Source organism: Rattus rattus, chromosome 1 (genome assembly GCF_011064425.1).
Source record: "Rattus rattus isolate New Zealand chromosome 1, Rrattus_CSIRO_v1, whole genome shotgun sequence".
NCBI classification, from domain to species: Eukaryota; Metazoa; Chordata; class Mammalia; order Rodentia; family Muridae; genus Rattus; species Rattus rattus.
This window is the reverse complement of record NC_046154.1, coordinates 208,310,124-208,332,734: the sequence shown is the minus strand read 5'-3', so window position 1 is coordinate 208,332,734 and position 22,611 is coordinate 208,310,124. Positions and strand designations below refer to the sequence as shown.

The 22,611-nt window shown below is 40.1% G+C and overlaps 1 protein-coding gene across 1 annotated transcript in view; it reads left to right on the top strand.

Annotated features, from left to right (window-relative positions):
* The window catches only part of Nipal2 (NIPA like domain containing 2), a 92,308-nt gene that overhangs the window by 15,878 nt on the left and 53,819 nt on the right, over positions 1-22,611 (top strand). The window contains exons 2-3 of the mRNA XM_032885334.1: positions 17,120-17,188; positions 17,338-17,356. Coding sequence (XP_032741225.1) covers positions 17,120-17,188; positions 17,338-17,356 — 88 coding nt within the window. The remainder of the gene's footprint in view (positions 1-17,119; positions 17,189-17,337; positions 17,357-22,611) is intronic.

Below are 22,611 nucleotides of genomic sequence, written 5' to 3'. Positions count from 1 at the left end.
CACTATGAGCTAGCTTTTCAGAAAAATGCAAAGACAGAAAGATACAAAAGCAAGCAGATTCCTGAGTTCAAGGTCAGTCTGGGACAGAGGGAGTTAAGGTCCAGGCCCAAGCATGGTAGGTAATTTCAGGATGATGTCCCACCCAGCTAGCTTATCATCCATGCTTAACAAAGGCAGGCAGATCCCTGAATTCTTTTGCAATGTTTAAAAAAAATGTGTTTGCTGGCTCTTTCTAATAATCAAGGGGTTGGGATACTGATTCATCCCATGATAATCAAAAGGGATAATCTGGGGTAATGACTGAATTGATATAAATAAAAGACTCAGCTCTTGATCTGCAACAGATGAACTATCCAGAGTTTTTAGAGTAGCAAGAGAAAGCTGTCTTGAGCAGAACACAGTCCATCAGCTTGTAACCCATAATTTGACTTCGAGTCATTTGTTTTGCTGCTCCCAGACACCCCTTCTCTTAGAACCCCTCTCCAAGCTGAGGCTGATCCTTGGCATAAAAGGTTATATAATTTGTGCATGCATCTGTATAAGGGCTTTTTGTTTGGTTGGTTTTTTTTGTTTTTTGTTTTTTGTTTTTTTTTTTAGAAAAAGTAACTTGATACAGACACAGAAAGTAGACTGATTGCCAGGAACTTAAAGAAAGGAGGAATGAGAAGAAATGGCTGCTCATGGTGGAACTTCCTTTGGGGACATGAAAATATCTAAAGTGAGATCATAGGGATATCTGATATGCAATATGAGCTCTACCTCAAAGCTAAAAGTAGAGTGATGAGCAAAGAAATGGCAAGCACAGATGGATAAGACAAAGACTAAATAAAATTAACAGTGACTGCAAAGGCTCATTCTCTGCTCTCGAGAATGAGGAACAGCATGGCCATTCCCAAGACAGTGTGGCAGTTTCTTTAAAAACCAAATATACTCTCACCACGTGTCTAGCATCATCCTGTTTGGCATCTGCTCAAAGGCACAGAAAACAGATCCACATAAAACCTGTGTGGTGACATTTATAGCAGCTTTTGTTCATAGCTGCCCAAAGCTTATAAGCAACAAAGACTTGCTTTAGAGGGTGAATGGATAAATAAACTGTGGTACATCCAAACAATGGGAATGTGTTCAGTGCTGTAAAATATAGCCTAGCGTAGCATTGAAGGATATGAAAGACGCTTCACTGCTATTACAAAGAGAAAGAGGACATCCTGGGAAGGGTCCCCACTGTGTCTCTACATCTATATGACACTCAGGTAAGACCAGGAAGATAGTAAAGATTGATGTTTCCAAGGGTCGCAATGGGTAGGAGTGAACAAATGTATATTGAGGGAGTTTGGGAGGATGGAGGGAGGTTGTTTGTTTACATTCACAAAACCTTTGTTAGGGTTATACTGGTGGCTGGCTATTATAGTTCTTATAGATCACTTACTGTGCTTGATTTACCAATTACATCTTTTTAATAAATGTGTTTGCCTAAGGATAGCCTTTCAAATGAATAGTTTCTACCTCCACAGATTCAGTTAACCATGAGTCAATATATTTTGTAAAATTCAAATCTATACTAAATATGTATAGTTTTTTTTCTTACCGTTATTTTCTAAATGATGCTGTAGGACAGCTATGTTTATAACATTTCCATTTTATTAGCTATTGTACTAACTTCTCCTGGGGAGATGTGAACAGCATCCCTTTACCCTCATAGGCACCCACAGGAGACCAAAGTAGCAACTCTACCAAAGTCCACCCAAGACATCCCCATGAAAGCTGAGTCATGGAATCTCACCTTCAATTAACCTTTTGCTTCTTATATACTCTAGCATCTATCTCTCAGTATGTGGGAGGGCAAGTGATGGAGTGATGGCTAGAATCCCAGGTGAGGATCCTGGGACACTAGGGAGTATCAACAACTTCATTACTATTAGCCTATTAGAGCTAACCATCACTGTTGTTCTGCTCATTTCATTGCCTTAACTGCTGAGTCAAAGTAATCTCTACTCCAAAATGGCAATGAGATTATTGTGGTATCCTGAAGGAAAAAGTCAAATTAGAGCAATAGTATAAGTAAACTAGACATTGTTTAAAGTTACAGGAGCATTATGTATTACACACAAATACTATGTATAAGATACTTGAGCAGCACATTTTGGCACCCACAGAAGCCTTGAAATGATTGTCCACAGGTATCAAATGCATTACTTTTTTGTTGCTATGACAAAATTCCTGATATAAGAGAAGAGAAAGCTTATTTCAGCTGACAGATCAGGGAATAGAGTCCATCCTAATGGGATGCACTACAGGACAGTCAGCTGCTGGCCATGGTGACAGGAGGCTACCTGCTCATATCTAAGCAGATCAAGAAGTAGAGAAGAGAGAATGCAGCACACAATTGCTTTCTCCATTTTTATTTTGTTTGTTTTGTTCTAATTCAATTCAGGTACCATCCTCTGGGTACCTGAGATGAATGGTGATTTGAATGAAAATGTTCCGCATAGGCCCATAGGGAGATGTGGCCTTATTGAAGGGAGTATGTTGAAGGGAGTGGGTTTTGAGGTTTCAGAAGCTCAAGCCATGCCCACTGGCCCACTCTATCTTCCTGCTGCCCACCAATCCATATGTAGACCTCTCATCTTCTTCTCTAGCACCATGTTTGCTTGTGCACTTCCTTACTTCCTGCCATGATGATAATGGACTAAATTTCTGAACTGTAAACAGCTCCTAATTAAGTGTTTCTTTCATAAATGTTGCATATATACATATATATATATATATGCATGCACATGGGGCCTAGTGTTCTTTTTTTTTCTTTTTTTTTTTTTTTTTTTTAGCTGGGGACTGAACCTGGGGCCTTGCACTTAAACCAGTGCTCTACCACTGAGCTAAATCCCAACCCCGGCCTAGTGTTCTTAAAGGCCCTCTTGAAACCCCTGTGAGGGGAGTTACAGATACTGTGAACTGCAATGCTGTGCTGCAGACCAAACCTGGATCTTCTAGAAGAGCAGCCAGTGCTTTTAACCTCTGAGCCATATTTCCAATCCCTTTAGGCTTTTCTTAATGTAATCCAACTGTCAATCAAAATTAACCCACAAATCCATCCCTTGCCAAGTTTCCTAACTCATAACAGTTGTAATATTATTCAAAAGTTCAAATTCAAGATCTTCGAGCCCTGCAAAAATGAAAATACAGATTACATACTTCAAATATGCAGCAATACTGAGTAAACCTTTCCATTCCAAGAGAAAGGGTTGGGGCATAGAAAGGATGGAGGGGACCCGGCAAACAAAGAGGTATTTGGGGTTAGTGAAATTCCCCAGTAGATACTGCACTGGTGAACATGTATCATTGTATAAAGTGAAACTACACCCTATAAAGATCAAGAAAGTAATCTTTCAACAAGCCAAAAAGAAGATAGCCACACAAATATAATTTCCACCTCTAACAACAAAAATAACAATGCAACAGTCACTTTTCCTTAATACCTCTTAACATCAATGGACTCAATTCCCCAATAAAAAGACAGACTAACTGACTAGATAATGTAAATGGGACCAGCATTTTTCTGCATACAGGAAACGCACCTCAGTGACAAAGACAGACACTACCTCAGAACAAAAGGCTAGAAAAAAAATTTCCAAGCAAATGGTCCCAAGAAACAAGCTGGAATAGCTAAGATAATAAAAGAATAAAATAGACTTTCCACCAAAAGTTATCAAAAAAGACAAGGAAGGGCACTTCATACAAGTCAAAGGAAAAATCTACCGAGATGAATTCTCAATTCTGAACATCTGTGTTCCAAATGCAAGGACACCCATATTCAAAAGAAACTTTACTAAAGCTCAAAGCATACATTGCTACTCACACAATACTAGTGGGAGATTTAAACACCCCACTCTAATCAATGGATAGATCATGGAAACAGAAACTAAAAGGAGACAGTGAAACTAACAGAAGTTATGAACCAAATGTGTTTAACAGATATCTATAGGACATTTCACCCTAAAACAAAAGAATATACCTTCTTCTCAGCACCTCATGGTACCTTCTTGAAAACTAACCATATAACTGATCAAAAACCAGGCCTCAAGAGATACAAAAAGATTGAAATAATCCCATGCATCGATCAGATCACCACAGGCTAAGGCTGATCTTCAATAACAACAAAAACAACAGAAAGACCACATACACAAGGAAGTTGAACAGTGCTCTAATCAATGATAACTGAGGAAGAAATAAAGATATTAAAGACTTTTTAGAATATAATAAAAATGAAGGCACAACTTACCCAAACTTATGGAACACAATAAAAGCAATGCTAAGAGGAAAAGTCATAACTCTGAGTGCCTCCAAAAAGAAAATGGAAAGAACATACACTAGCAGATTGACAGCACAACTAAAAGCTCTAGAACAAAAAGAAGTAGATATAGCAGGGAGGAGTGGACATCAGGAAATAATCAAACTCAGGACTGAAATCAACCAAGTAGAAACAAAAAGAACTATACAAAGAACCAACAAAACCAGGAGCTGGTTCTTTGAGAAAGTCAACAAAATATGTAAGCTGTTAGCCAAACTAATGAGAGGGCATGGAGACAGTATCCAAATGAACAAAATCAGAAAAGAATATAGAGACATAGCAAGAGAAATTGAGGATATTCAAAAAAATTATCAGATCCTACTACCAAAGCCTATATTCAACAAAACTGGAAAATCTGGAGAAAATGGACAATTTTCTAGACAATATGAGGTACCAAAGTTAAATGAGGATCAGATAAACAATTTAAACAGTCTCACAACTCCTAAAGAAATAAAAGTAGTCATTAAAAGTCTCCGAACCGAAAAAAGCCCAGGACCAGATGGGTTTAGTAAAGAATTCTATCAGACCTTCAAAGAAGACCTAATACCAATACTCTTCATACTATTCCACAAAATAGAAACAGAAGGAACACTACACAATTCATTCTATGAAGCCACAATTTAGCTTACATTTAAACCACACAAAGACCCTACAAAGAAAGAGAACTTCAAACCAATTTCCCTTAAGAACATCGATGCAAAAGCACTCAATTAAATTCTAACATGCCAAATCCAAGAACACGTTAAAAAGATAATCCATTATGATCAAGAAAGATTCATCCCAGGGATGCAGGAATGGTTCGATATATGTAAATCCATCAATGTAATCCACTAATAAACAAACTCAAAGATAAGAACCACATGATCATTTCATTAGATGCTGAGAAAGCATGTGACAAAATTCAACACCCCTTCATGATAAAAGTCCTGGAAAGATCAGGAATTCAAGGCCCATACATAACATAGTAAAAGCAACATACAGCAAACCAGTAGCTAACATTAAAGTAAATGGAGAGACACTTGAAGCAATCCCACTAAAATCAGGGACTACAAAAGGCTGCTCATTTTCTACCTGCCTATTAAATATAGTACTTGAAGTCCTAGCCAGAGCAATCAGAGAACAAAAGGAGGTCAAAAGGATACAAATCGGAAAGGAAGAAGTCAAAATATCACTATTTGTAGGTGATATGATGGTATACATAAGTGACCCCAAAAATTCCACCAGAGAACTTCTACAGCTGATGAAGAACTTCACCAATGTAACTGAATATAAAATTCACTCAAATCAGTAGACCTTCTCTACTCAAATGATAAACAAGGTGGGAAAGAAATTAGAGAAATGACACTCTGAACAATAGTCCCAAATAATACAAAATATCTTGGTGTGACTCTAACCAATCAAATGAAAGATCTGTATAACAAGAGCTTCAAGTCTCTGAAGAAAGACATTGAAGAAGATCTCAGAAGATGGAAAGATCTCCCATGCTCATGGATTGGCAGGATTAATAGAGTAAAAATGACCATTTTGCCAAAAGCAATCTACAGATACAATGCAATCCCCATCAAAATTCCAACTCAATTCTTCACAGAATTAGAGCGATTTGCAAATTCATTTGGAATAACAAAAAACCCAGGATAGCGAAAACTATCCTCAACAATAAAAGAACTGGAGGAATCACCATCCCTGACCTCAAGTAGTATTACAGAGCAATAGTGATAAAAACTGTATGGTAATGGTACAGGGACAGGCAGGTATATCAATGGAAGAGAACTGAAGACCCAGAAATGAACCCACACACCTATGGTCACTTGATCTTTGACTAAGGAGCTAAAATCATCCAGTGGAAAAAAGATAGCATTTTCAACAAATAGTGCTGGTTCTACTGGAGGTTAGCATGTAGAAGAATGCAAATTGACCCATTCTTAGCTCCTTGTACAAAGCTCAAATCCAAGTGGATCAAGGACCTCCACATAAAACCAGATACACTCAAACTAATAGAAGAAAAATTGGGGAAGAGTCTGGAACACATGGGCACAGGGGAAAATTTCCTGAATAAAACACCAATGACTTATGCTTTAAAATCAAGAATTGACAAATGGAACCTCATAAAATTGCAAAGCTTCTGTAAGGCAAAGGACACTGTCAAAAGGACAAAATGGCAACCAATAGGTTGCAAAAAGATCTTTACCAATCTTACATCTGATAGAGGGCTAATATCTAATATATACAAAGAACTCAAGAAGTTAGACTGCAGAGAACCAAATAACCCTATTTAAAAAGGGGATCCAGACTTAAATAAAGATTCTCAACTGAGGAACATCAAATGGCCACGAAGCTCCTAAAGAGATGTTCAACATCCTTAGTCATCAGGGAATTGCAAATCAAAACAACCCTGAAATTCCACCTCACACCAGTCAGAATGGCTAAGATCAAAAATACAGGTGACAACAGATGCTGACAAGGATGTGGAGAAAGAGGAACACTCCTTCCAATGGTGCCCAACAAGGCCATCCTCTGCTATATATGCAGTTGGAGCCCTGGGTCAGTCCATGTATAGTGTTTGGGTAGTGGTTTAATCCCTGGGAGCTCTGGTTGGTTGACACTGTCATACTTATGGGGTTACAAGCACCTTGCTTTCTCTGACAGTGGCTTGGCCCTCCTCTAGGCCTGTGTGTGAACACTTCTGTAGACCTATTTTCTTTCAGCCAGATCTGGGAACAGAGATCTGCTCCTGGGTTTGTGTGAGCTGAAGCCTCCAGGTAGGTTGCTTGGCTCAGAAGAGTTGGTCTCACCTCTGCTCCCCGGTGCGTTGGTGCTCCTGGTGGCTGGATTTCAGCTCTCGGTGTAGGCAGACACCCAAAGCATCCTGCCCCTGACTTCTCCTAGGTCCCTTTGCCCAGAGGGCACAGATGGCACTAGGTGATTTCCTCTTGGGTCAGGAATGTGGTCAGAAGTAGTTGTCTCCTCTGAGTTCTCAGGATTGTCTGCACTTCTGAGAGTCTAGCTCTCTCCCCCACAGGATTTGGGTGCAGGGAGCTGTGGGACTGGTTCGTTAAGATCCCGGTACAGGCAGAAACCCGACTGCTCCTATATTCCTGTATCCAGAGGCACTCTACAGTTTCCTCTTGGGCCAGGAATGTGAGCAGAAGAGGGCAGAAGTGGGGGATCTCCCCTGAGGTCTCAGGACTGTCCGAAGTTCTGGAAGTTCAGCTCTCTCCCCCATGGGATTTGGGTTGCAGGGAGCTGTGGGATCGGTTCAGTTTGTTTCATTACTTCTTAGAAGGGGGAACAAAATACTCACAGAAGGAAATATGGAGACAAAGTGTGTAGCAGAGACTGAAGGAAAGGCCATCCAGAGACTGCCACATATGAGGATGTATCCCATATGCAGTCACTAAACCCAGTCACTACTGGGGATGCCAAGAGGTCCATGCTGACAGGAGCCTGATATAGCTGTCTCCTGAGAGATTCTACCAGAGTCTGACTAATACAGAGACAGATGCTTGCAACCAACCATTGGACTGAGAACAGGGTCCCCATTGGAGGAGTTAGAGAAAGGACTGAAGTAGCTGAGGGTTTTGCAACCCCATAGGAAAAACGACATAGACCAATCAGAAATCTCAGATTTCCCTGGTACTAATCCACCAACCAGAGGGTCAGCCATGGATGGACCAATGTTTTTAGCCGCATATGTAGCAGAGGATGGCCTTGTTGGGGATCAATGGGAGGAGAGGCCCCTGGTCCTGTCAAGACTCAATGTGCCAGTATAGGTAAATATCAGGGCAGGGAGGTAGGGAGGTGGGGAGGCAGGAGGAAGGGACTGGGTGGGTAAGGGAGCACCCTCATGGAGGCAGGGTGCAGGGGGATGATATAGGGTGTTTCTGAAGGGGAAACCGGGAAGGGTGATAATATTTGTAATGTAGATAAAGAAAATATCCCATAAAAATGAAAAAAAATGACTGTTGGTCCTGGAAGGAGCTGAGACATAATTGTTCCAGAACTATGCTTTGTCACAAGGGAGCATCCAGACTACAATCAGGTCCTGAAGCAGAAGAAACGTACTCTGTATCAAAAAGAGCATGAAGAAGGGAAGAGGCTCCCCTTTAAAACATGAAGAGGGCTTGGTTAGAGGAGTAGCTTAAAGTAATAATGGCAGCTGTCAAATGTAGGGTGATGAGTGGTGGAGACAGAGAAAAGAGCCATTTGCAGGAGGTCTGACTTGTATAAATTGGTAGAGGGAGCTGGCAGAATATTTTATACCATGCAGTTATGTTTGGGATAGCCTACCTGACAAGGGGAATGGGGGAGCCAGGAACTTGTTAGAGCCATAAATTATAGCACAAAATTCACTGCACGGAATAGCTTCTTAATGTCTCAAGGAGAGAGCTGCAGGGTGGGGGCCTAATTTGTTTCAGGCTGTGGAATCTGCCCTCTGAGACTTTTAAAAGCAGCACCATGATCTAACACATACTATAATTTTCTGAAATCTATAAAAGGGAAGCAATGACATAAATAAGAGTTAGTCTTAAAAGAAAGTATGAATTCCAAGGACAATGATTTGTCAATGTAGATTCATGAAATGTGACAAATGTGCATTTGTGTTTGTGGAGGATATAGATGGTGAAGTAAAATATATGTTACTGGAGTAAGGAGCACAGGGGAGAACTTGGTGGTTTCTGCTCAATTTTCCTTATGAACCTAAAACTTCTAAAAATGAATTTTATTTGAAATGTAATCACAATGACTAATTGAGTGATATACAAGATTAGACAAGCTGAACTAGACAATATCCTATCATAGTACCAGCAACATATAAGGTAGCAGAGAACAGAATGCAGTTAAACTAAGGGAGAGTGTTAATAATGCTGCAGATGATGAGAGCATTGATGAAGTATACAGTGTGTATCAAGAGCATATGACTGGCTCCATGGAGAAACTGGATTACTTAGGCACTGCCACTCTGGAAAGCTGTCTGGCAGTTTCTGGCCAAGCTAAAAATGAACTTACCACACAGCCCAGCAATTACATTTTTGGGCATTTATCCCAGAGAAATTAAGACTTATTTCATGAATTTATACACGAACACTCATAGCAGCTTTATTTATACCAGCTCTAAAATGGAAACTATACAAATGTCACTCACCAAGTGAATGGCTAAACAGGCTGTGACGTGCACATGCCACAGTTGCAACATACAACAATTACATACCATAGCAATGCAACAGTTTCATACTATAGCACATGCAACAGTTTCATACCATAGCAATGCAATACTTACATACCATAGCATATACAACAGTTAGAGGGCATGGACCTGATATGCCATCCTTGGGCAAAACATGATGTTATGCTCAGTGAACAAGAGCCAAATTTCAAAAGTATACACACTTCATGATTCCACTGGGACATTTATAAAATAACATTAAAATGGAGAATGGATTTATGGTTGCTGGTGGTAAGGGACAGGCAGAAGGAAGGTCTGTGCCTCTGTAAAAGGCTAACAGAAGGGGTCTTACAGTGACGGAACTAATGAATAAATAAACTGTGCTCTTTACAGAACACATAAGCAAGTACATATATAACTGATAAAAGGCCAATCTACTGATAGTGGATATTTTATTCTAGTTGTATGAGATGTTAACATGGGGGTGCATTGGTCTTACCAGTGGAATTCTTTGTAACCTACTATATGAATCTACAATATGTCAAGATAAATTTTTAATTAATTACAATTGCTAATGCAGTAGAAGTAAGAATGGATGTAACCTTGTTGATAGGGTGTTTGCCTAGGATGCATGAAGCCTTGAGTCCCATCCTCAGCATCACATAAACTGGATGTGGTGGGACAGGGCTTTACTATCAGCACTTAGGAAGAAGAATCGGATTTCAAGATCATCAGCAATAGTGAGTTCAAGACCAGCCCACACTAGATGAGACCTTGTCTCAAAAAAGGAGGTAGAGAATAAAATTGGAACTTCCTAATCAGAAGCCAATATATAAGTTCAGTTACATTAAAGGAATAATTTCAGGAGATCTATTCTCTAACATGGTGATTATTGCTAGTTATATAGTATATTGTTGAAAAATACTTAGAGAATGAATAGATTGTCCTCACCACCAAGATATATGTGTATTTTCATGTTAATTAAATTTGGTAATTTTACAATTTGTATACATACTTCAAAATATATTTTACACAATAGATACAAACAACTCTCTCAGTTTTAAATAATGATACAGACATATTAAAAGTGAATTAATGGTGGTGTGTTGGGATATATAACATGAAGGTGTGTTTTTGTATATTCACAATCGTTGATTCAGCAGAGAGCTAAACACTGGCAGGATCTTTGTATTGTTATTTCTGTGGCCCAACTCTAGCCTCATCTTTTGTAAACATTCATCCTTCCTCACTAGCCTAGAGGCAATCTAGAATTGTATCTGATTGACTGCAGTAAAGAGCTGACAGCCAATAGCTGGACAGGAAGTGGAGGGCGGAACCTACCAGCTGGTGAGCCCACAGACCAAAGCAGTGGTAGAGCTAGCCACGTGGTGGGATGAAGTGCCAGGATTAGTCCATTAAGTTTAGAGTGACTGGGAGAGTGCCCTGGCTATAAGGCCTGAGCTTTACAATAGTAAAAAGTCTCTGTGTCCCTGTTTTCACTGCTGGAAGGTCCACTATGGAGACGGAAATATCAAGAGAATGCAGCTGCAATCTGTTGATATCAGATATAAGGAACTGTAAGGAAAAGAGTACATTTATAATGATAAAAAGAACAATTAAGTGGGAAGATAAAACACCCTAAGCTGCACCAACGAAGAAGGCTTAAAGCAAATACATAAAGCAAAACCCAGCAGATTTTAAAGGAAAGACAAGGTAGCCCCATGTTGGGGTAGGTTTTTAATATTGCTCTTTTGGCAGTGGATAGTAAGGGGTTGAATACAGGATGAATGGAAATCAATAGGGGATAACATAGATAGACATGGACTACTTAAGTCTCTAGGCACAAGCCAGTTCCCCACACAGCTTATTTCCTGCCCACACTCCATAAATCAGAAATTACTAAGCACAATAAGGAATACTGCAATCAGTTAAAAAAAATTTAAACATGTTTCTTAAAAATATCAGGCTCAGCACCGTAGAGAACTCTTAAAAACTATGGAAAGGATACTTTAGCTCGCAGCACTGATGGCTTCTGTAAGTGGTGCCAGTGCGGAAGGATTCAGTTTTCTTTAAGGGGCTGGCCATGGGGAATTTGAACATAAGTATAAGGGCTACACAAATTGTACTTGACTTTTAGATGCTTTTTGTTTGCTTGGTTTTGGTTTGGGTTTTCCTTCTTCCTTTCTTCTTTCTCCTCCTCCTCCCTAACCTCCTTCCCTCTCCTCCTCCTCCTCCTCCTCCTCCTCCTCCTCCTCCTCCTCCTCCTCCTCCTTCCTCCTTCCTCTTCCTCTTTCTTTCTTCTTCTTTTTTTGAGGAAGGTAACAAGAATAAAGAGTGGATCTGGGAGGAGGGGAAGTGAGTGTGATCAGGGTTCATGGTGTAAAGTTCCCAAATAATCAATAAAAATACTATGTAAAAAATTTTTTTTTAAAAAGAATTAGTCTACTATAAATAATTCTGATATAAAGAAAAATCCTATTTTCATAAAGATATTAGTATTTTAATTTTATATTATTCTAGATCTTGTGCTTTTCTAAAGAATTAAAGAATAAATTCTCTCTCAAAAAACAACAATATGGCTCAGGATAAATGTCACAATCAGAGAGTTGGAATGGCCGATGACAATGGAAAGCTATATAGAAAGATATAAATGGGAGGAAGTGTATGGCTGGGAGAAGGAAGAAGAAAAGCTAGCAAAAACCCAAATGAAGATGGAAAAGGTAAAACTGAATAAAGACGTAAGACTTGAGTCTAAGAAGAAAGAAGTGCCTTAATTTCAACTGCAGAAAGGAAAGTCTCCAGGCCAGGTGGCTCAGTGGGTGGGTCCTGCCACCATGCCTGAGTCCAGCTGTGCATCACACGATGGGAGGGAGAGCAGACCCCACGGGTTGTTTTCTGGCCTCCACATAATAAAAGTCTTCAACGTTTTGGAGGGAAAAAGATAGAAACATCTGTAACATTTTATTTCTTTGGGCAAAAATATGTAATTTATACACATAAGCTATCACAAATATCCCATATTTATTGAACTATAGTTCACATACCATATAATTTTGTCATATAAAATGGACCGTCCATTGATTTTAAGTATATTTGCCAAGTTATAAGACATCATGGTTACCTTGAGCACATATTGTCATCTTATGAAGAATCTGTACCATTTTGTTGTCATTCCTAAGCTTCCTCATTCCCCTCCTCGAGTCAACCACTGAACATGAGCGAAGCCAGATAACATGATCTTTCAGACTGAATTCTCACAGGCAACACACACTCTTCTAAGTTCATCCACCCCACAATGTGTCTCAGTGGAGTCTTTATGGCTGTGTGACATCCGCCATATCACTACACATTTGCTTATCAATCAGCAAACGATGGGTCATTTCCACTTTTGACTTTTATCACTAATGCTGCAATGGACATTTGTACAAGCTTTGAGTGAGCATATTTCCGTGTTTTTCTTACTGAAACATGTGTAAATTCCATGTCTTTGAAAAGTAGTCAAAATGTGTTCCAAAGAAATCGTATCATTTTGCCTTCCTACCCGCAGTGTGTAGGTTCTCTTTTATCTCACCTCTGCTGACACTTGCTATTGTCTCGTTTTTATTTGTAGCCAACTTACCAGGTGTGCAGTGTATGTATTCCGGTTTTGATTTGTAGTCCTCTTTGGAAAGAGCTGCTCATGGCTTGTCCACTCCTGTCTCGTTGAATTGTAGGAGTTTGTAGTGCAGTGCCCTGGCTATCAAGCCCTACAGATAAGGATTTATAAATATTTCCTCCTGTTCTGCTGTTTGCCTCGTCAATTTATTGAGAGTCTTCTGAGCCACTGGAGGTTCTGGTCTGCAGTGCTTGCCTAGCAGATGAAAGGAAACAGGACAGTCATCAGCCACCAAATAAATAAATACATAAATAAATAAATTTCTATCTTGATGGAGTCCGACCTGTGCATTTTGTATTTTATTGTATGAGATTTTGGTGTCACATCCAGAACACCCTTGTCATATCTGGCCACCAATTTTAAAATACCCATGCTGATTCTTTTGAATGGTTCATTAAATGATTTAAAGGCTTTTAGAGTCAATTATTTCTCTTCAGCAATCTACTTTTATAGCTATGGAAGATTTTCATAATTATACATTCAATGCCAGCTTTCTTTTGATTCTTTGTTTTCCTAATTATTGCCAAATGCGTTAGATTATACATTTAAAAAGCGCAGAAATAGCACATTGTATTGTGATACAAGCATTCCCCCATGAGCAACAGTGAGCAACATTGGTGCCAAGTGCCTTTATTAGGAACACAGTCTTAACTGATTAAAGACCATATTATATGTCAACTGTAAAATGACATATCTCAGCTTTTCTGCCTCATTTTTTAAATACAGAATTTCACTTTGGCTTGGGTAACAGAACTCTGAAACTTCAAAGACACCTTGAATCTGAAAAGGAGGTCTTATGGTTATGATGCTCTCTTGAAATTCAAGTACCTCTTTGGAACTTGAAGCTGGCTGGAAGTTATGTTCAACATGTATGCAGGGGTCTGTGTGCCACTGTGCATGTGTGGAAGACAAAGGCCAAGTTTCCCTTCTTCCTTACTGAAGCAAGGTCTTGTTTCTGCCTTGCAGCTTACACTACACTAGCTGGTCCACAAGTTTCTGGTCAATTCTCCTGTTTCCACTCAGGGTAGGAGTGCTGGAATTACCAGATACAAGCCACTGTGTCTGGTGTTTTATGTGACTCAGGTCAAGTTCACACTTAATCCACTGAACCATCTCCTGATCATCCATCTTTTGAATTTTATTTTATTTTTGACAGGTCTCTCCCTGCACCTGGGGTTACCTGATTTGGTTGGCCAGGCTGGCTGGCCAGTGAGTTCCAGGATCTTCCTGTCTCTACTCCTCTAATGCTGGGGTTACAGACACGACCACCCTTTCATAATGGGTGCTTTTACATAGGTGCTGGGGTCAGAACTCAAACCCTTGTGCTTATACCACAATTGCTTTGCCCATGGAGCCATCTCAGCAGCCCACATATGAATCATTTATAGCTATCAAATAATTCATAACCTATCTATGATAAATATTTGAACAATATGAAGAACTCTTTTTTAAACTTTATGGTTCTTATTTAAATTGTTATGTGCTTTTCAAGCATTTACTGGTCCCCTAATTTTGAGTGGTATATTATTCAGAATAATAGGGTTATTCCATTACTGTTGTCCACCACTGTCCATTACTGTTGTCTGCCACTGTCCATTACTGGTGACCACAACTGTCCACCACTGTCCATTACTGTTCTCCACCACTGTCCACCACTGTCCATTACTGTTGTCCACCTCTGTCCACCACTGTCCACCAGTGTCCACCAGTGACCACCACTGTTGTCCACCCCTGTCCACTACTGTCCACCACTGTCCACCACTGTCCACTACTGTCCACTAATGTCCACCACTGTCCACCAACATTGTCCACTCCTGTCCACCACTGTCCACTACTGTCCAGTACTGTTGTCCACCAGTGTCCACTACTGTCCACTAATGTCCACCACTGTTGTCCACCCCTGTCCACCACTGTCCACTACTGTTGGCCACCCCTGTCCACCACTGTCCACTACTGTCCGCTACTGTTGTCCACCACTGTCCACTACTGTTCACCAGTGTCCACTACTGTTGTCCACCACTGTCCATTACTGTTGTCCACCTCTGTCCACTACTGTTGTCCACCACTGTCCATTACTGTTGTCCACCTCTGTCCACTACTGTCCATTAATGTTGTCCACCACTGTCCACCAGTGTCCATTACTGTTCTCCACCAATGTCCACTACTGTTGTCCACCATTGTCCACCACTGTCCACTACTGTTGTCCACCACTGTCCACTATTGTCCCCTACTGTTGTCCACCACTAATCCATTAGTGTTGTCCACCACTGTTCACCACTGTTCACTGTCCACTGTCCACCATTGTCCACTACTGTTGTGCCTTCTCACTGTAGACTGTAAAACAATCTCTGCTGTGCTTTGTCAAATTGAGAGTAATCAACTCTCACAGAATAAAGTGGAAACCTAAGACGTGGTCCTCCTACCTCAGAGAATTTGCCTTCTCTTTGTAGAGCCCAATGGCACACGTGGTGATATTTAAAAAGAAACACGCATTTACCATGAAGGGTCTAACTTAGGAGGCTGAGCTGCTCTAGACCTCTGCAGGAAAAGAGGGTAAGGTCTGGCTAGAGAGGCTGATGGAGACCAGTACCACCTAGGTGAAACCAGTGTTGTGAACACATGTTCCACGCGCCTGAGGGTGAGCTATGCCGGTTGCTGGAAGCAGAACTGTGTGCTGTGAATAGCTGGATGTTCAGGTGAGGGCTTGTGTGGAAGCTGGCATTGGTAATGTAGTCAACTGCAGAGAAACATATAGGTGGTAAATAGATCTGAATGACCAGAGGTGGTGGGAAATTTTATTCTATTTTATACAAATTTTAATACACCAAAATATTTGCTTTCGACCCAGCACTTAGCGTCCTTGTTCAGTGGCTGGCTGCTGCTGTTTTCGGTAGGATTAAAACATGCGGATAAGACCCGGTTTTTAACGTTCCATTTCTAGACCTCTAACTAATTTTTAAGGTAATCTGGACTGGTCTCCCTCCCTTTAGAACTGCAAAGCCAGGAAACCAGATATGAATGAACAATTCCCCAACCTGTATTAATTGTGGTAGACACCTCAACGCATTCATCTGAGTCCCTTCTAAAAACATACTTCAGTGCCTGTGTTTTTTGTTAATGTTTTCCTTTAAATTGGCTTGCCCCTTCCTTATTCATTAAATAAAGACCCTCACAAGACTATAAGATACTAAAATAATTGTCATTAATATACTTGAAAAACAAAGCTAACCTGCATGAAATTAGTCAGGGGTTTCCTGCCTCAGGTGGGCACTCCTAGGGCAGACAAACGCCTAGAAAGGAAGCTAGTGAAGGGCTTGGCCTACTTCCTTTCTACTAAATCCGTGCAGCTCAGACTGGCCTTGGCCTCTCTCCTGGTTGCCCTCCTCTGCTTCCTTCCTGCTCAGATTACTGGCACAAACCGCCACACTGGGCTATGACCTAATAAGTATTTTTTTTATTTTATTCATTATTTGTATGTATATAGTTTATGTGTGTGTATGTGTGCACATACATACATACATACATACATACATACATACATACATACATGGACAAGATATGTGTGGAGATCAGAGGACAACTTTCAGGAACTGGGTTCCTCTTTTCCCTGTGGGTTCTCCAAATCCAAAGTGTTAGGATGTGCATGCATCACAGGCTCTTACCCGTGGACCTATCTCACTGGCCTTGACCCAGTTATTTCTAAAACCCAGTATCTGGTTGCTTTCTCACTTTAATCAAGTATTATTCCCAGGGTAGGTTTGGCAAATGTATGTGAAACAAAGCTGAGCAGATGAGTAAATCAATTAATATATCAGCATTACCCCACCCCATCCCACCCCAACCTGCCCCCACCTGGCCCCACCCACCCCTCCCCCACCTGGCCCCGCCCCACCCTGCCACCTATCATTTTACAAGTATTAAGACTATTTAAAGAAAATATTTCCTTTTACAGATTCACCTTTTTGGAGTTCTGCTGGCCATTTTAGGAAACCTGGTTATCAGCATTTCCCTAAATATCCAGGTAAGTAAAACTCTACTTTTCTGACTGTAGCTTGATCTGGGAATGTCACACACCTGTCACAAATTAGGGCATGCTCCTTTCTGTAGCAATTTCACCCATAAAAACAGAAGAAAAATAATAAAAAATCATATTTTGTGATCCAACTGTAGAATGCAGGTCTTGAAGAAGGTAGGATATATGGTAGGAGCTGAACTGAAACTAGAATTGCTGATGACGGTAAAGTAAAAACTGAATAAATATGAACTTCAAACCATACCATAGATTCAGTCCAAATTGCAAATCATTTCATGAGTCAGTGTGAAAAAGAATCAAACCAGTATAGTTTCTAAAGCTGCTGAATTAAAATAGATCTGAATGTCGAAATATCTCCCTGAACATTTGTTATACTATGTATTGAAAATGTTTTCTTTTACTCTGCTCTGTTTGAGTTTTAATTTTATTCATATTTTATACAAATTTTAATACACCAAAATATTTGCTTTCTGACCCACAAACATTGTGCCACACTTAGAAAGGCGTTCCTTGTTCAGTTTGTTGCTGCTGCTGCTGCTGTTTTCTGGTACTAGGGATTAAGGTTAGGACCTTGTGCACACTGAGCTCCAGCTCCAGCCATAAGACTTCGAGTTTTTAACGTTCCATTCTAGACCTCTAACTAATTTTAAGGTAATCTGGACTGGTTCACTGGTTCTTGTAAACTCAATAGGCTTGGTTATCATGGTATTGGTACGAACCTAGGGGAACTGCCCATATGGTCATGATTTTTTTGATCCGTCAATTGCATTTTCAGCAAATGGTGCGGTTCAACTGGTTTTGCTTTGTTTTGTGTACAGTGTCCAAGTGGGATAAAACCCAGACACCGTGTGGAACACATGGGCTCTACAAAACACCAATGACTATACCCCAAAACTACAAAAGCACAAAAGGACACTTGGTATATATATTTAAAATCCAAAATATACAAAGAACTCCAAAAGTTAAATATTCAAGCCAAAGATGCTAGGAATAATGAATGAGTTTGTCTGCCACAATTCCCAGCAACTTGCTGTATTAATTGTGGTAGACACCTCAACGCATTCATCTGAGTCCCTTCTAAAAACATACTTCAGTGCCTGTGTTTTGTTAATGTTCTTCTGGAATCTAGAATTACTTTAAATTGGCATAGTGCTCTAAGTACCCACAAGCTCTTACCTCCACAAGCTCCTTACTTATAGTAACGATGATATATTTTAGAGTTGTTGTAAGGGGGAAAAGAGTGTTCTTAAATAAAATGACCCTCAAGACTATAGAATGGTATAGAAATAATTGCTTCTGCTATTAATATACTTGGGACAAAAACAAAGCCGTAACAGTCTGCAAGTAAATTAGAAAGCTCCGATGTAATACTGTGAGACGTGGGACTCGGTTGTACATGCCTTTAATCCTAAGACTTAGGAGGCAGAGGCAGAGGAATCTCTGAAGGTTGAGGCCAACTTGGTCCAATAATGCCAGGTGCCAGGCCAACCAGGGCTACATTAGCGAGAATCTGCCTCAAAATAAAATCTGACAACAAGTTTAATTGGATCCAATTATTTTTTCCTATGTATATTCGATTTGCTTCTAGAAATGTTCTTCTTCATTCATTTGAAAACCCAAAAAGCCATACTTTTGAAATTGTGCTTTGGCTGGAGTGAAACCCGCAGTAGCCAGGAGGCTGGCAACCGCCAGCCTATGGCTTGCCCCATCAGTCTGTCGCACCTGGGCTGCATGTCCAGTTACAGGTGGGTATGAAATCCATCCCCTGGCCAATTAAATGTTCTAAAATAGAAGAATTAGTTAAAAAAGACGAAGATGTCTTCCTCATTCACTGGAATTGTGCTCACATAGGACTCCGTCCTAATCTCTATTGTGCCTGCACAGCACCGCGTTAGCCACACAGAAGCATGTTTTCCACAGCTTTTCCATGATACTTGAAGATGATGTTCTCTACATGGAAGCCTTAACAAGTTCAGCTTATTAAGTGTCACTTTAATGTTGTACTAGCTTTGTTTTTAAAACAATATATTTTTATTAATTTGTTTATAGAATTTGCTATAACATATGAAGATGCTGATATCTAGCTCTGACTCCTCTCCCCTATGTCGTACACTTCGTTGTCTTCCACCCTCCTCATTCTCTCTTACAGCAAATGCTCTAGTCTTCTTTTTTTTAATTCTTTTTTATTGGATTTTTTTTTAATTTAGATCTCAAATGTTATTCCCTTTCCCGGTTTCCCCCATAAGCCCTCTATTGCATCCCTATCCCCCTTCTATAAGGGTGCTCCCCCCTCCAACCTGCCTCCCTTCACCTCCTCACCCTGACATTCTCCTACACTGAGGGCTCCAGCTTTGCCAGGACCAAGGGCTACTCCTCCCATTGGTGCCCATCAAGGCCGTCCTCTGCTACATATGCAGCTGGAACTGTGGGTCTGTCCATGTGTACTCTTTGGGTGGTGGTTTAGTCTCTGGGAGCTCTGGTTGGTTGGCATTGTTGTTCTTATGGGGTTGCAAGCCTCTTCAGCTCCTTCAATCCTTTCTCTAACTCCTCCAACTAGGACCCTGTTCTCAGTTCAATGGTTGGCCGGTAGCATTTGCCTCTGTATTTGTCATGCTCTGGCTGAGCCTCTCAGGAGACAGCTATATCAGGCTCCTGTCCACGTACACTTCTTCACTTCATCAATATTGTCTAGTTTTGGTGGCTGTGTATATATGGGCCACCTGTGGGGCAGGCTCTGAATGACCATTCCTTCAGTCACTGCTCCAAACTTTGCCTCCATATCCCCTCCTATGAATATTTTTGTTCCCCCTTTTAAGAAGGAGTGAAGCATCCACACTTTGGTCATCCTTCTTCTTGAGCTTAATGTGGTCTGTGGATTGTATCTTGGGTAATTCAAGCATTTGGGCTAATAGCCACTTATCAATGAGTGCACACCAAGTGTATTTTTCTGTAATTGGGTTACCTCACTCAGGATATTTTCTAGTTCTATCCATTTGCCTATGAATTTCATGAAGTCATTGTTTTTGATAGCTGAGTAGTACTCCGTTGTGTAGATGTACCACATTTTCTGTATCCATTCCTCTGTTGAAGGACATCTGGGTTCTTTCCAGACTTCTGGCTATTATAAATAAGGCTGCTATGAACATAGTGGAGCATGTGTCTTTGTTGTATGTTGGAGCAACCTTTGTGTGTTTTGTTTTGTTTTAAGACAGGGTTTCTGAGTGTAGCTCTGGCTATCCTGGAGCTTGCTCTTCAGAACAAGCTGGTCTTGATCTCAAAGAGATCCATCCACCTGCTTCTGCCTCCTGAGTACTGGGAATAAAGGCAAGTGCCGCCACTGCCTGACATTATACTATGTTCTTGATCTCTTTTGGATTATGTAGAAACATTTATAGTGCAGTTATATTTTGTTTTTATGTTAAGCTGACAATACATGTAGTTGGATCACTGCTATCTGATCACGAAGTCATAAATTTAGCCCATCTTTGACATTAAAAATTAAATGTTAATTATTCTGAATTACCATGAGAATGTGTAGTTTTACAGTGATGTCACATTTATTCCCTTTCAAAATTCACATGACTACGCACATTTAGAGATGAGCAAAAGAACAAAAATTACAGTTAACAAGAAGGATAAATTCTGTAAGCCTTGTTAAAAACTCATAAAACATCTTTCGAGTTTTACTCTTTATCTGCTGCTATGGAAACAGCATATTTCTAAATTTCTGTGAATTTAGAATCTTCACTGAAATAGAAACAACTTGATAGTCATTGTGAATGACTAGATCAAGCCCAAATTTTGTATTTCTTCAAAGCATCATTTGGCACTTGCAATGAAGTGTAGCTTAAACTGAAATAACATATATATACAGACAGAATTCCATTTTATTTTGGAAGCCTCTTCTTGCCTTAAAACTTTTAAAATATTTAAGATTGTATTATATTAAATCATAATATAGTAAATATATAGTAAATAAAACTATAGTATAGTAAGATTGTATTACAGTAAATATATAGATATAACGAATACTTATTTCACTTTCTAGAAGTTGTTGAGTCTCCATATTGAGGCCTAAGGAGATGGTTCTGTGGGGGAAAGTGCACATCTACTTCACAGGCATGAGTTTGGATCCTCAGAACCCTTGTAGAAGCAGGGTAGAATAGCACTTGCCTGTAAGCTCGGCACAGTGGGACAGAGACACGCAGGTCCCGAGGACTCACTGACCAGCCAGTCTAGCTGAAGCATGAACTCCAGGTCTAGTGAGGGACTATGTCATAACAAAATAAGATAGACAGTGGGAGAGGAAGACACTGTGTTGTCCTCAGGCCTCCACATATGTAGCACCACACATGTTTCACACATGCATGCATCACATATGCATACACATATAAAAAAATTCCACATGCTGATACTATACTGAAGAGGCACGATTTACACAACCATTTACCATTTTTCCCATCCCAATAAATGAAGCTGGGCATGTTGCATAGTCTATTTTGTTGACTATAATACATGGAGAGATAGCGTGGACTTAAGAGTGAATACCCAGAAGAGGGCTGTGTACACCACAGAGTATTGACTCTGATTACCTTACGTTCTCCTCGCTCTTGGAAAATTGTAGTAGAGATGGCTAAGATGAGAATTCCCAAGTTGCGAGACATGGGCAGGGACACGTCAAAGACAGACAAGGAAGCTGTGAATCTGATTGTGTCACTGTGCTTGCTCCAAGCTCTCATTAATAACGAGGAACTCAAGTTTTCCACCCTGCCACTTAGTGTATCCCTTCTGAGTCCCCACTCCACCGCAATCCCTCTGCCTGGATGACGACTTTTTAAAATGATGTATCCTACTCTCTTGTCTACTCTGAGTCTCAGCACTTATACTGGAGATCATCTTCAGCTTCCTCCTTCTGTCCATTAAAATTATCCAAAGAAGTGAGTTTATAGCCTCAGAAACAAATCATTTCTCCCTCTGCCATGTTTATACACAGCAGTATATGCTCATAGACGCTGTCCACACCTCTCCAGCTGCAAGTGAAGTGTGTGGATGATGGGGGTTGGACTCAAAGCAAGATTTCCCCTGAGCAACAAACAGTCCAGGATGCTAGAGACTTCCGGTGTGGAAGAGAAACAAACAAATAGCTGTGTCAGCAGACGACCAGGAAGATGTTTCTAGACTTTGCTGACGTTTCCTCACCTTTTCTTCTTGGAAACTTTAGAAAAGATACGAAACATCCCTTTCAATTTGAAAAACCAAATAGCATATGCTATCATTCTACTTTATATTATTGCATTATATAGTATATATTTTATAATTATACTTTATTATTTTTTCCATCTTTATTAAATTAGTATTTCTTATTTATATTTCAAATGTCATTCCCTTTCCCGGTTTCCATACCAACATCC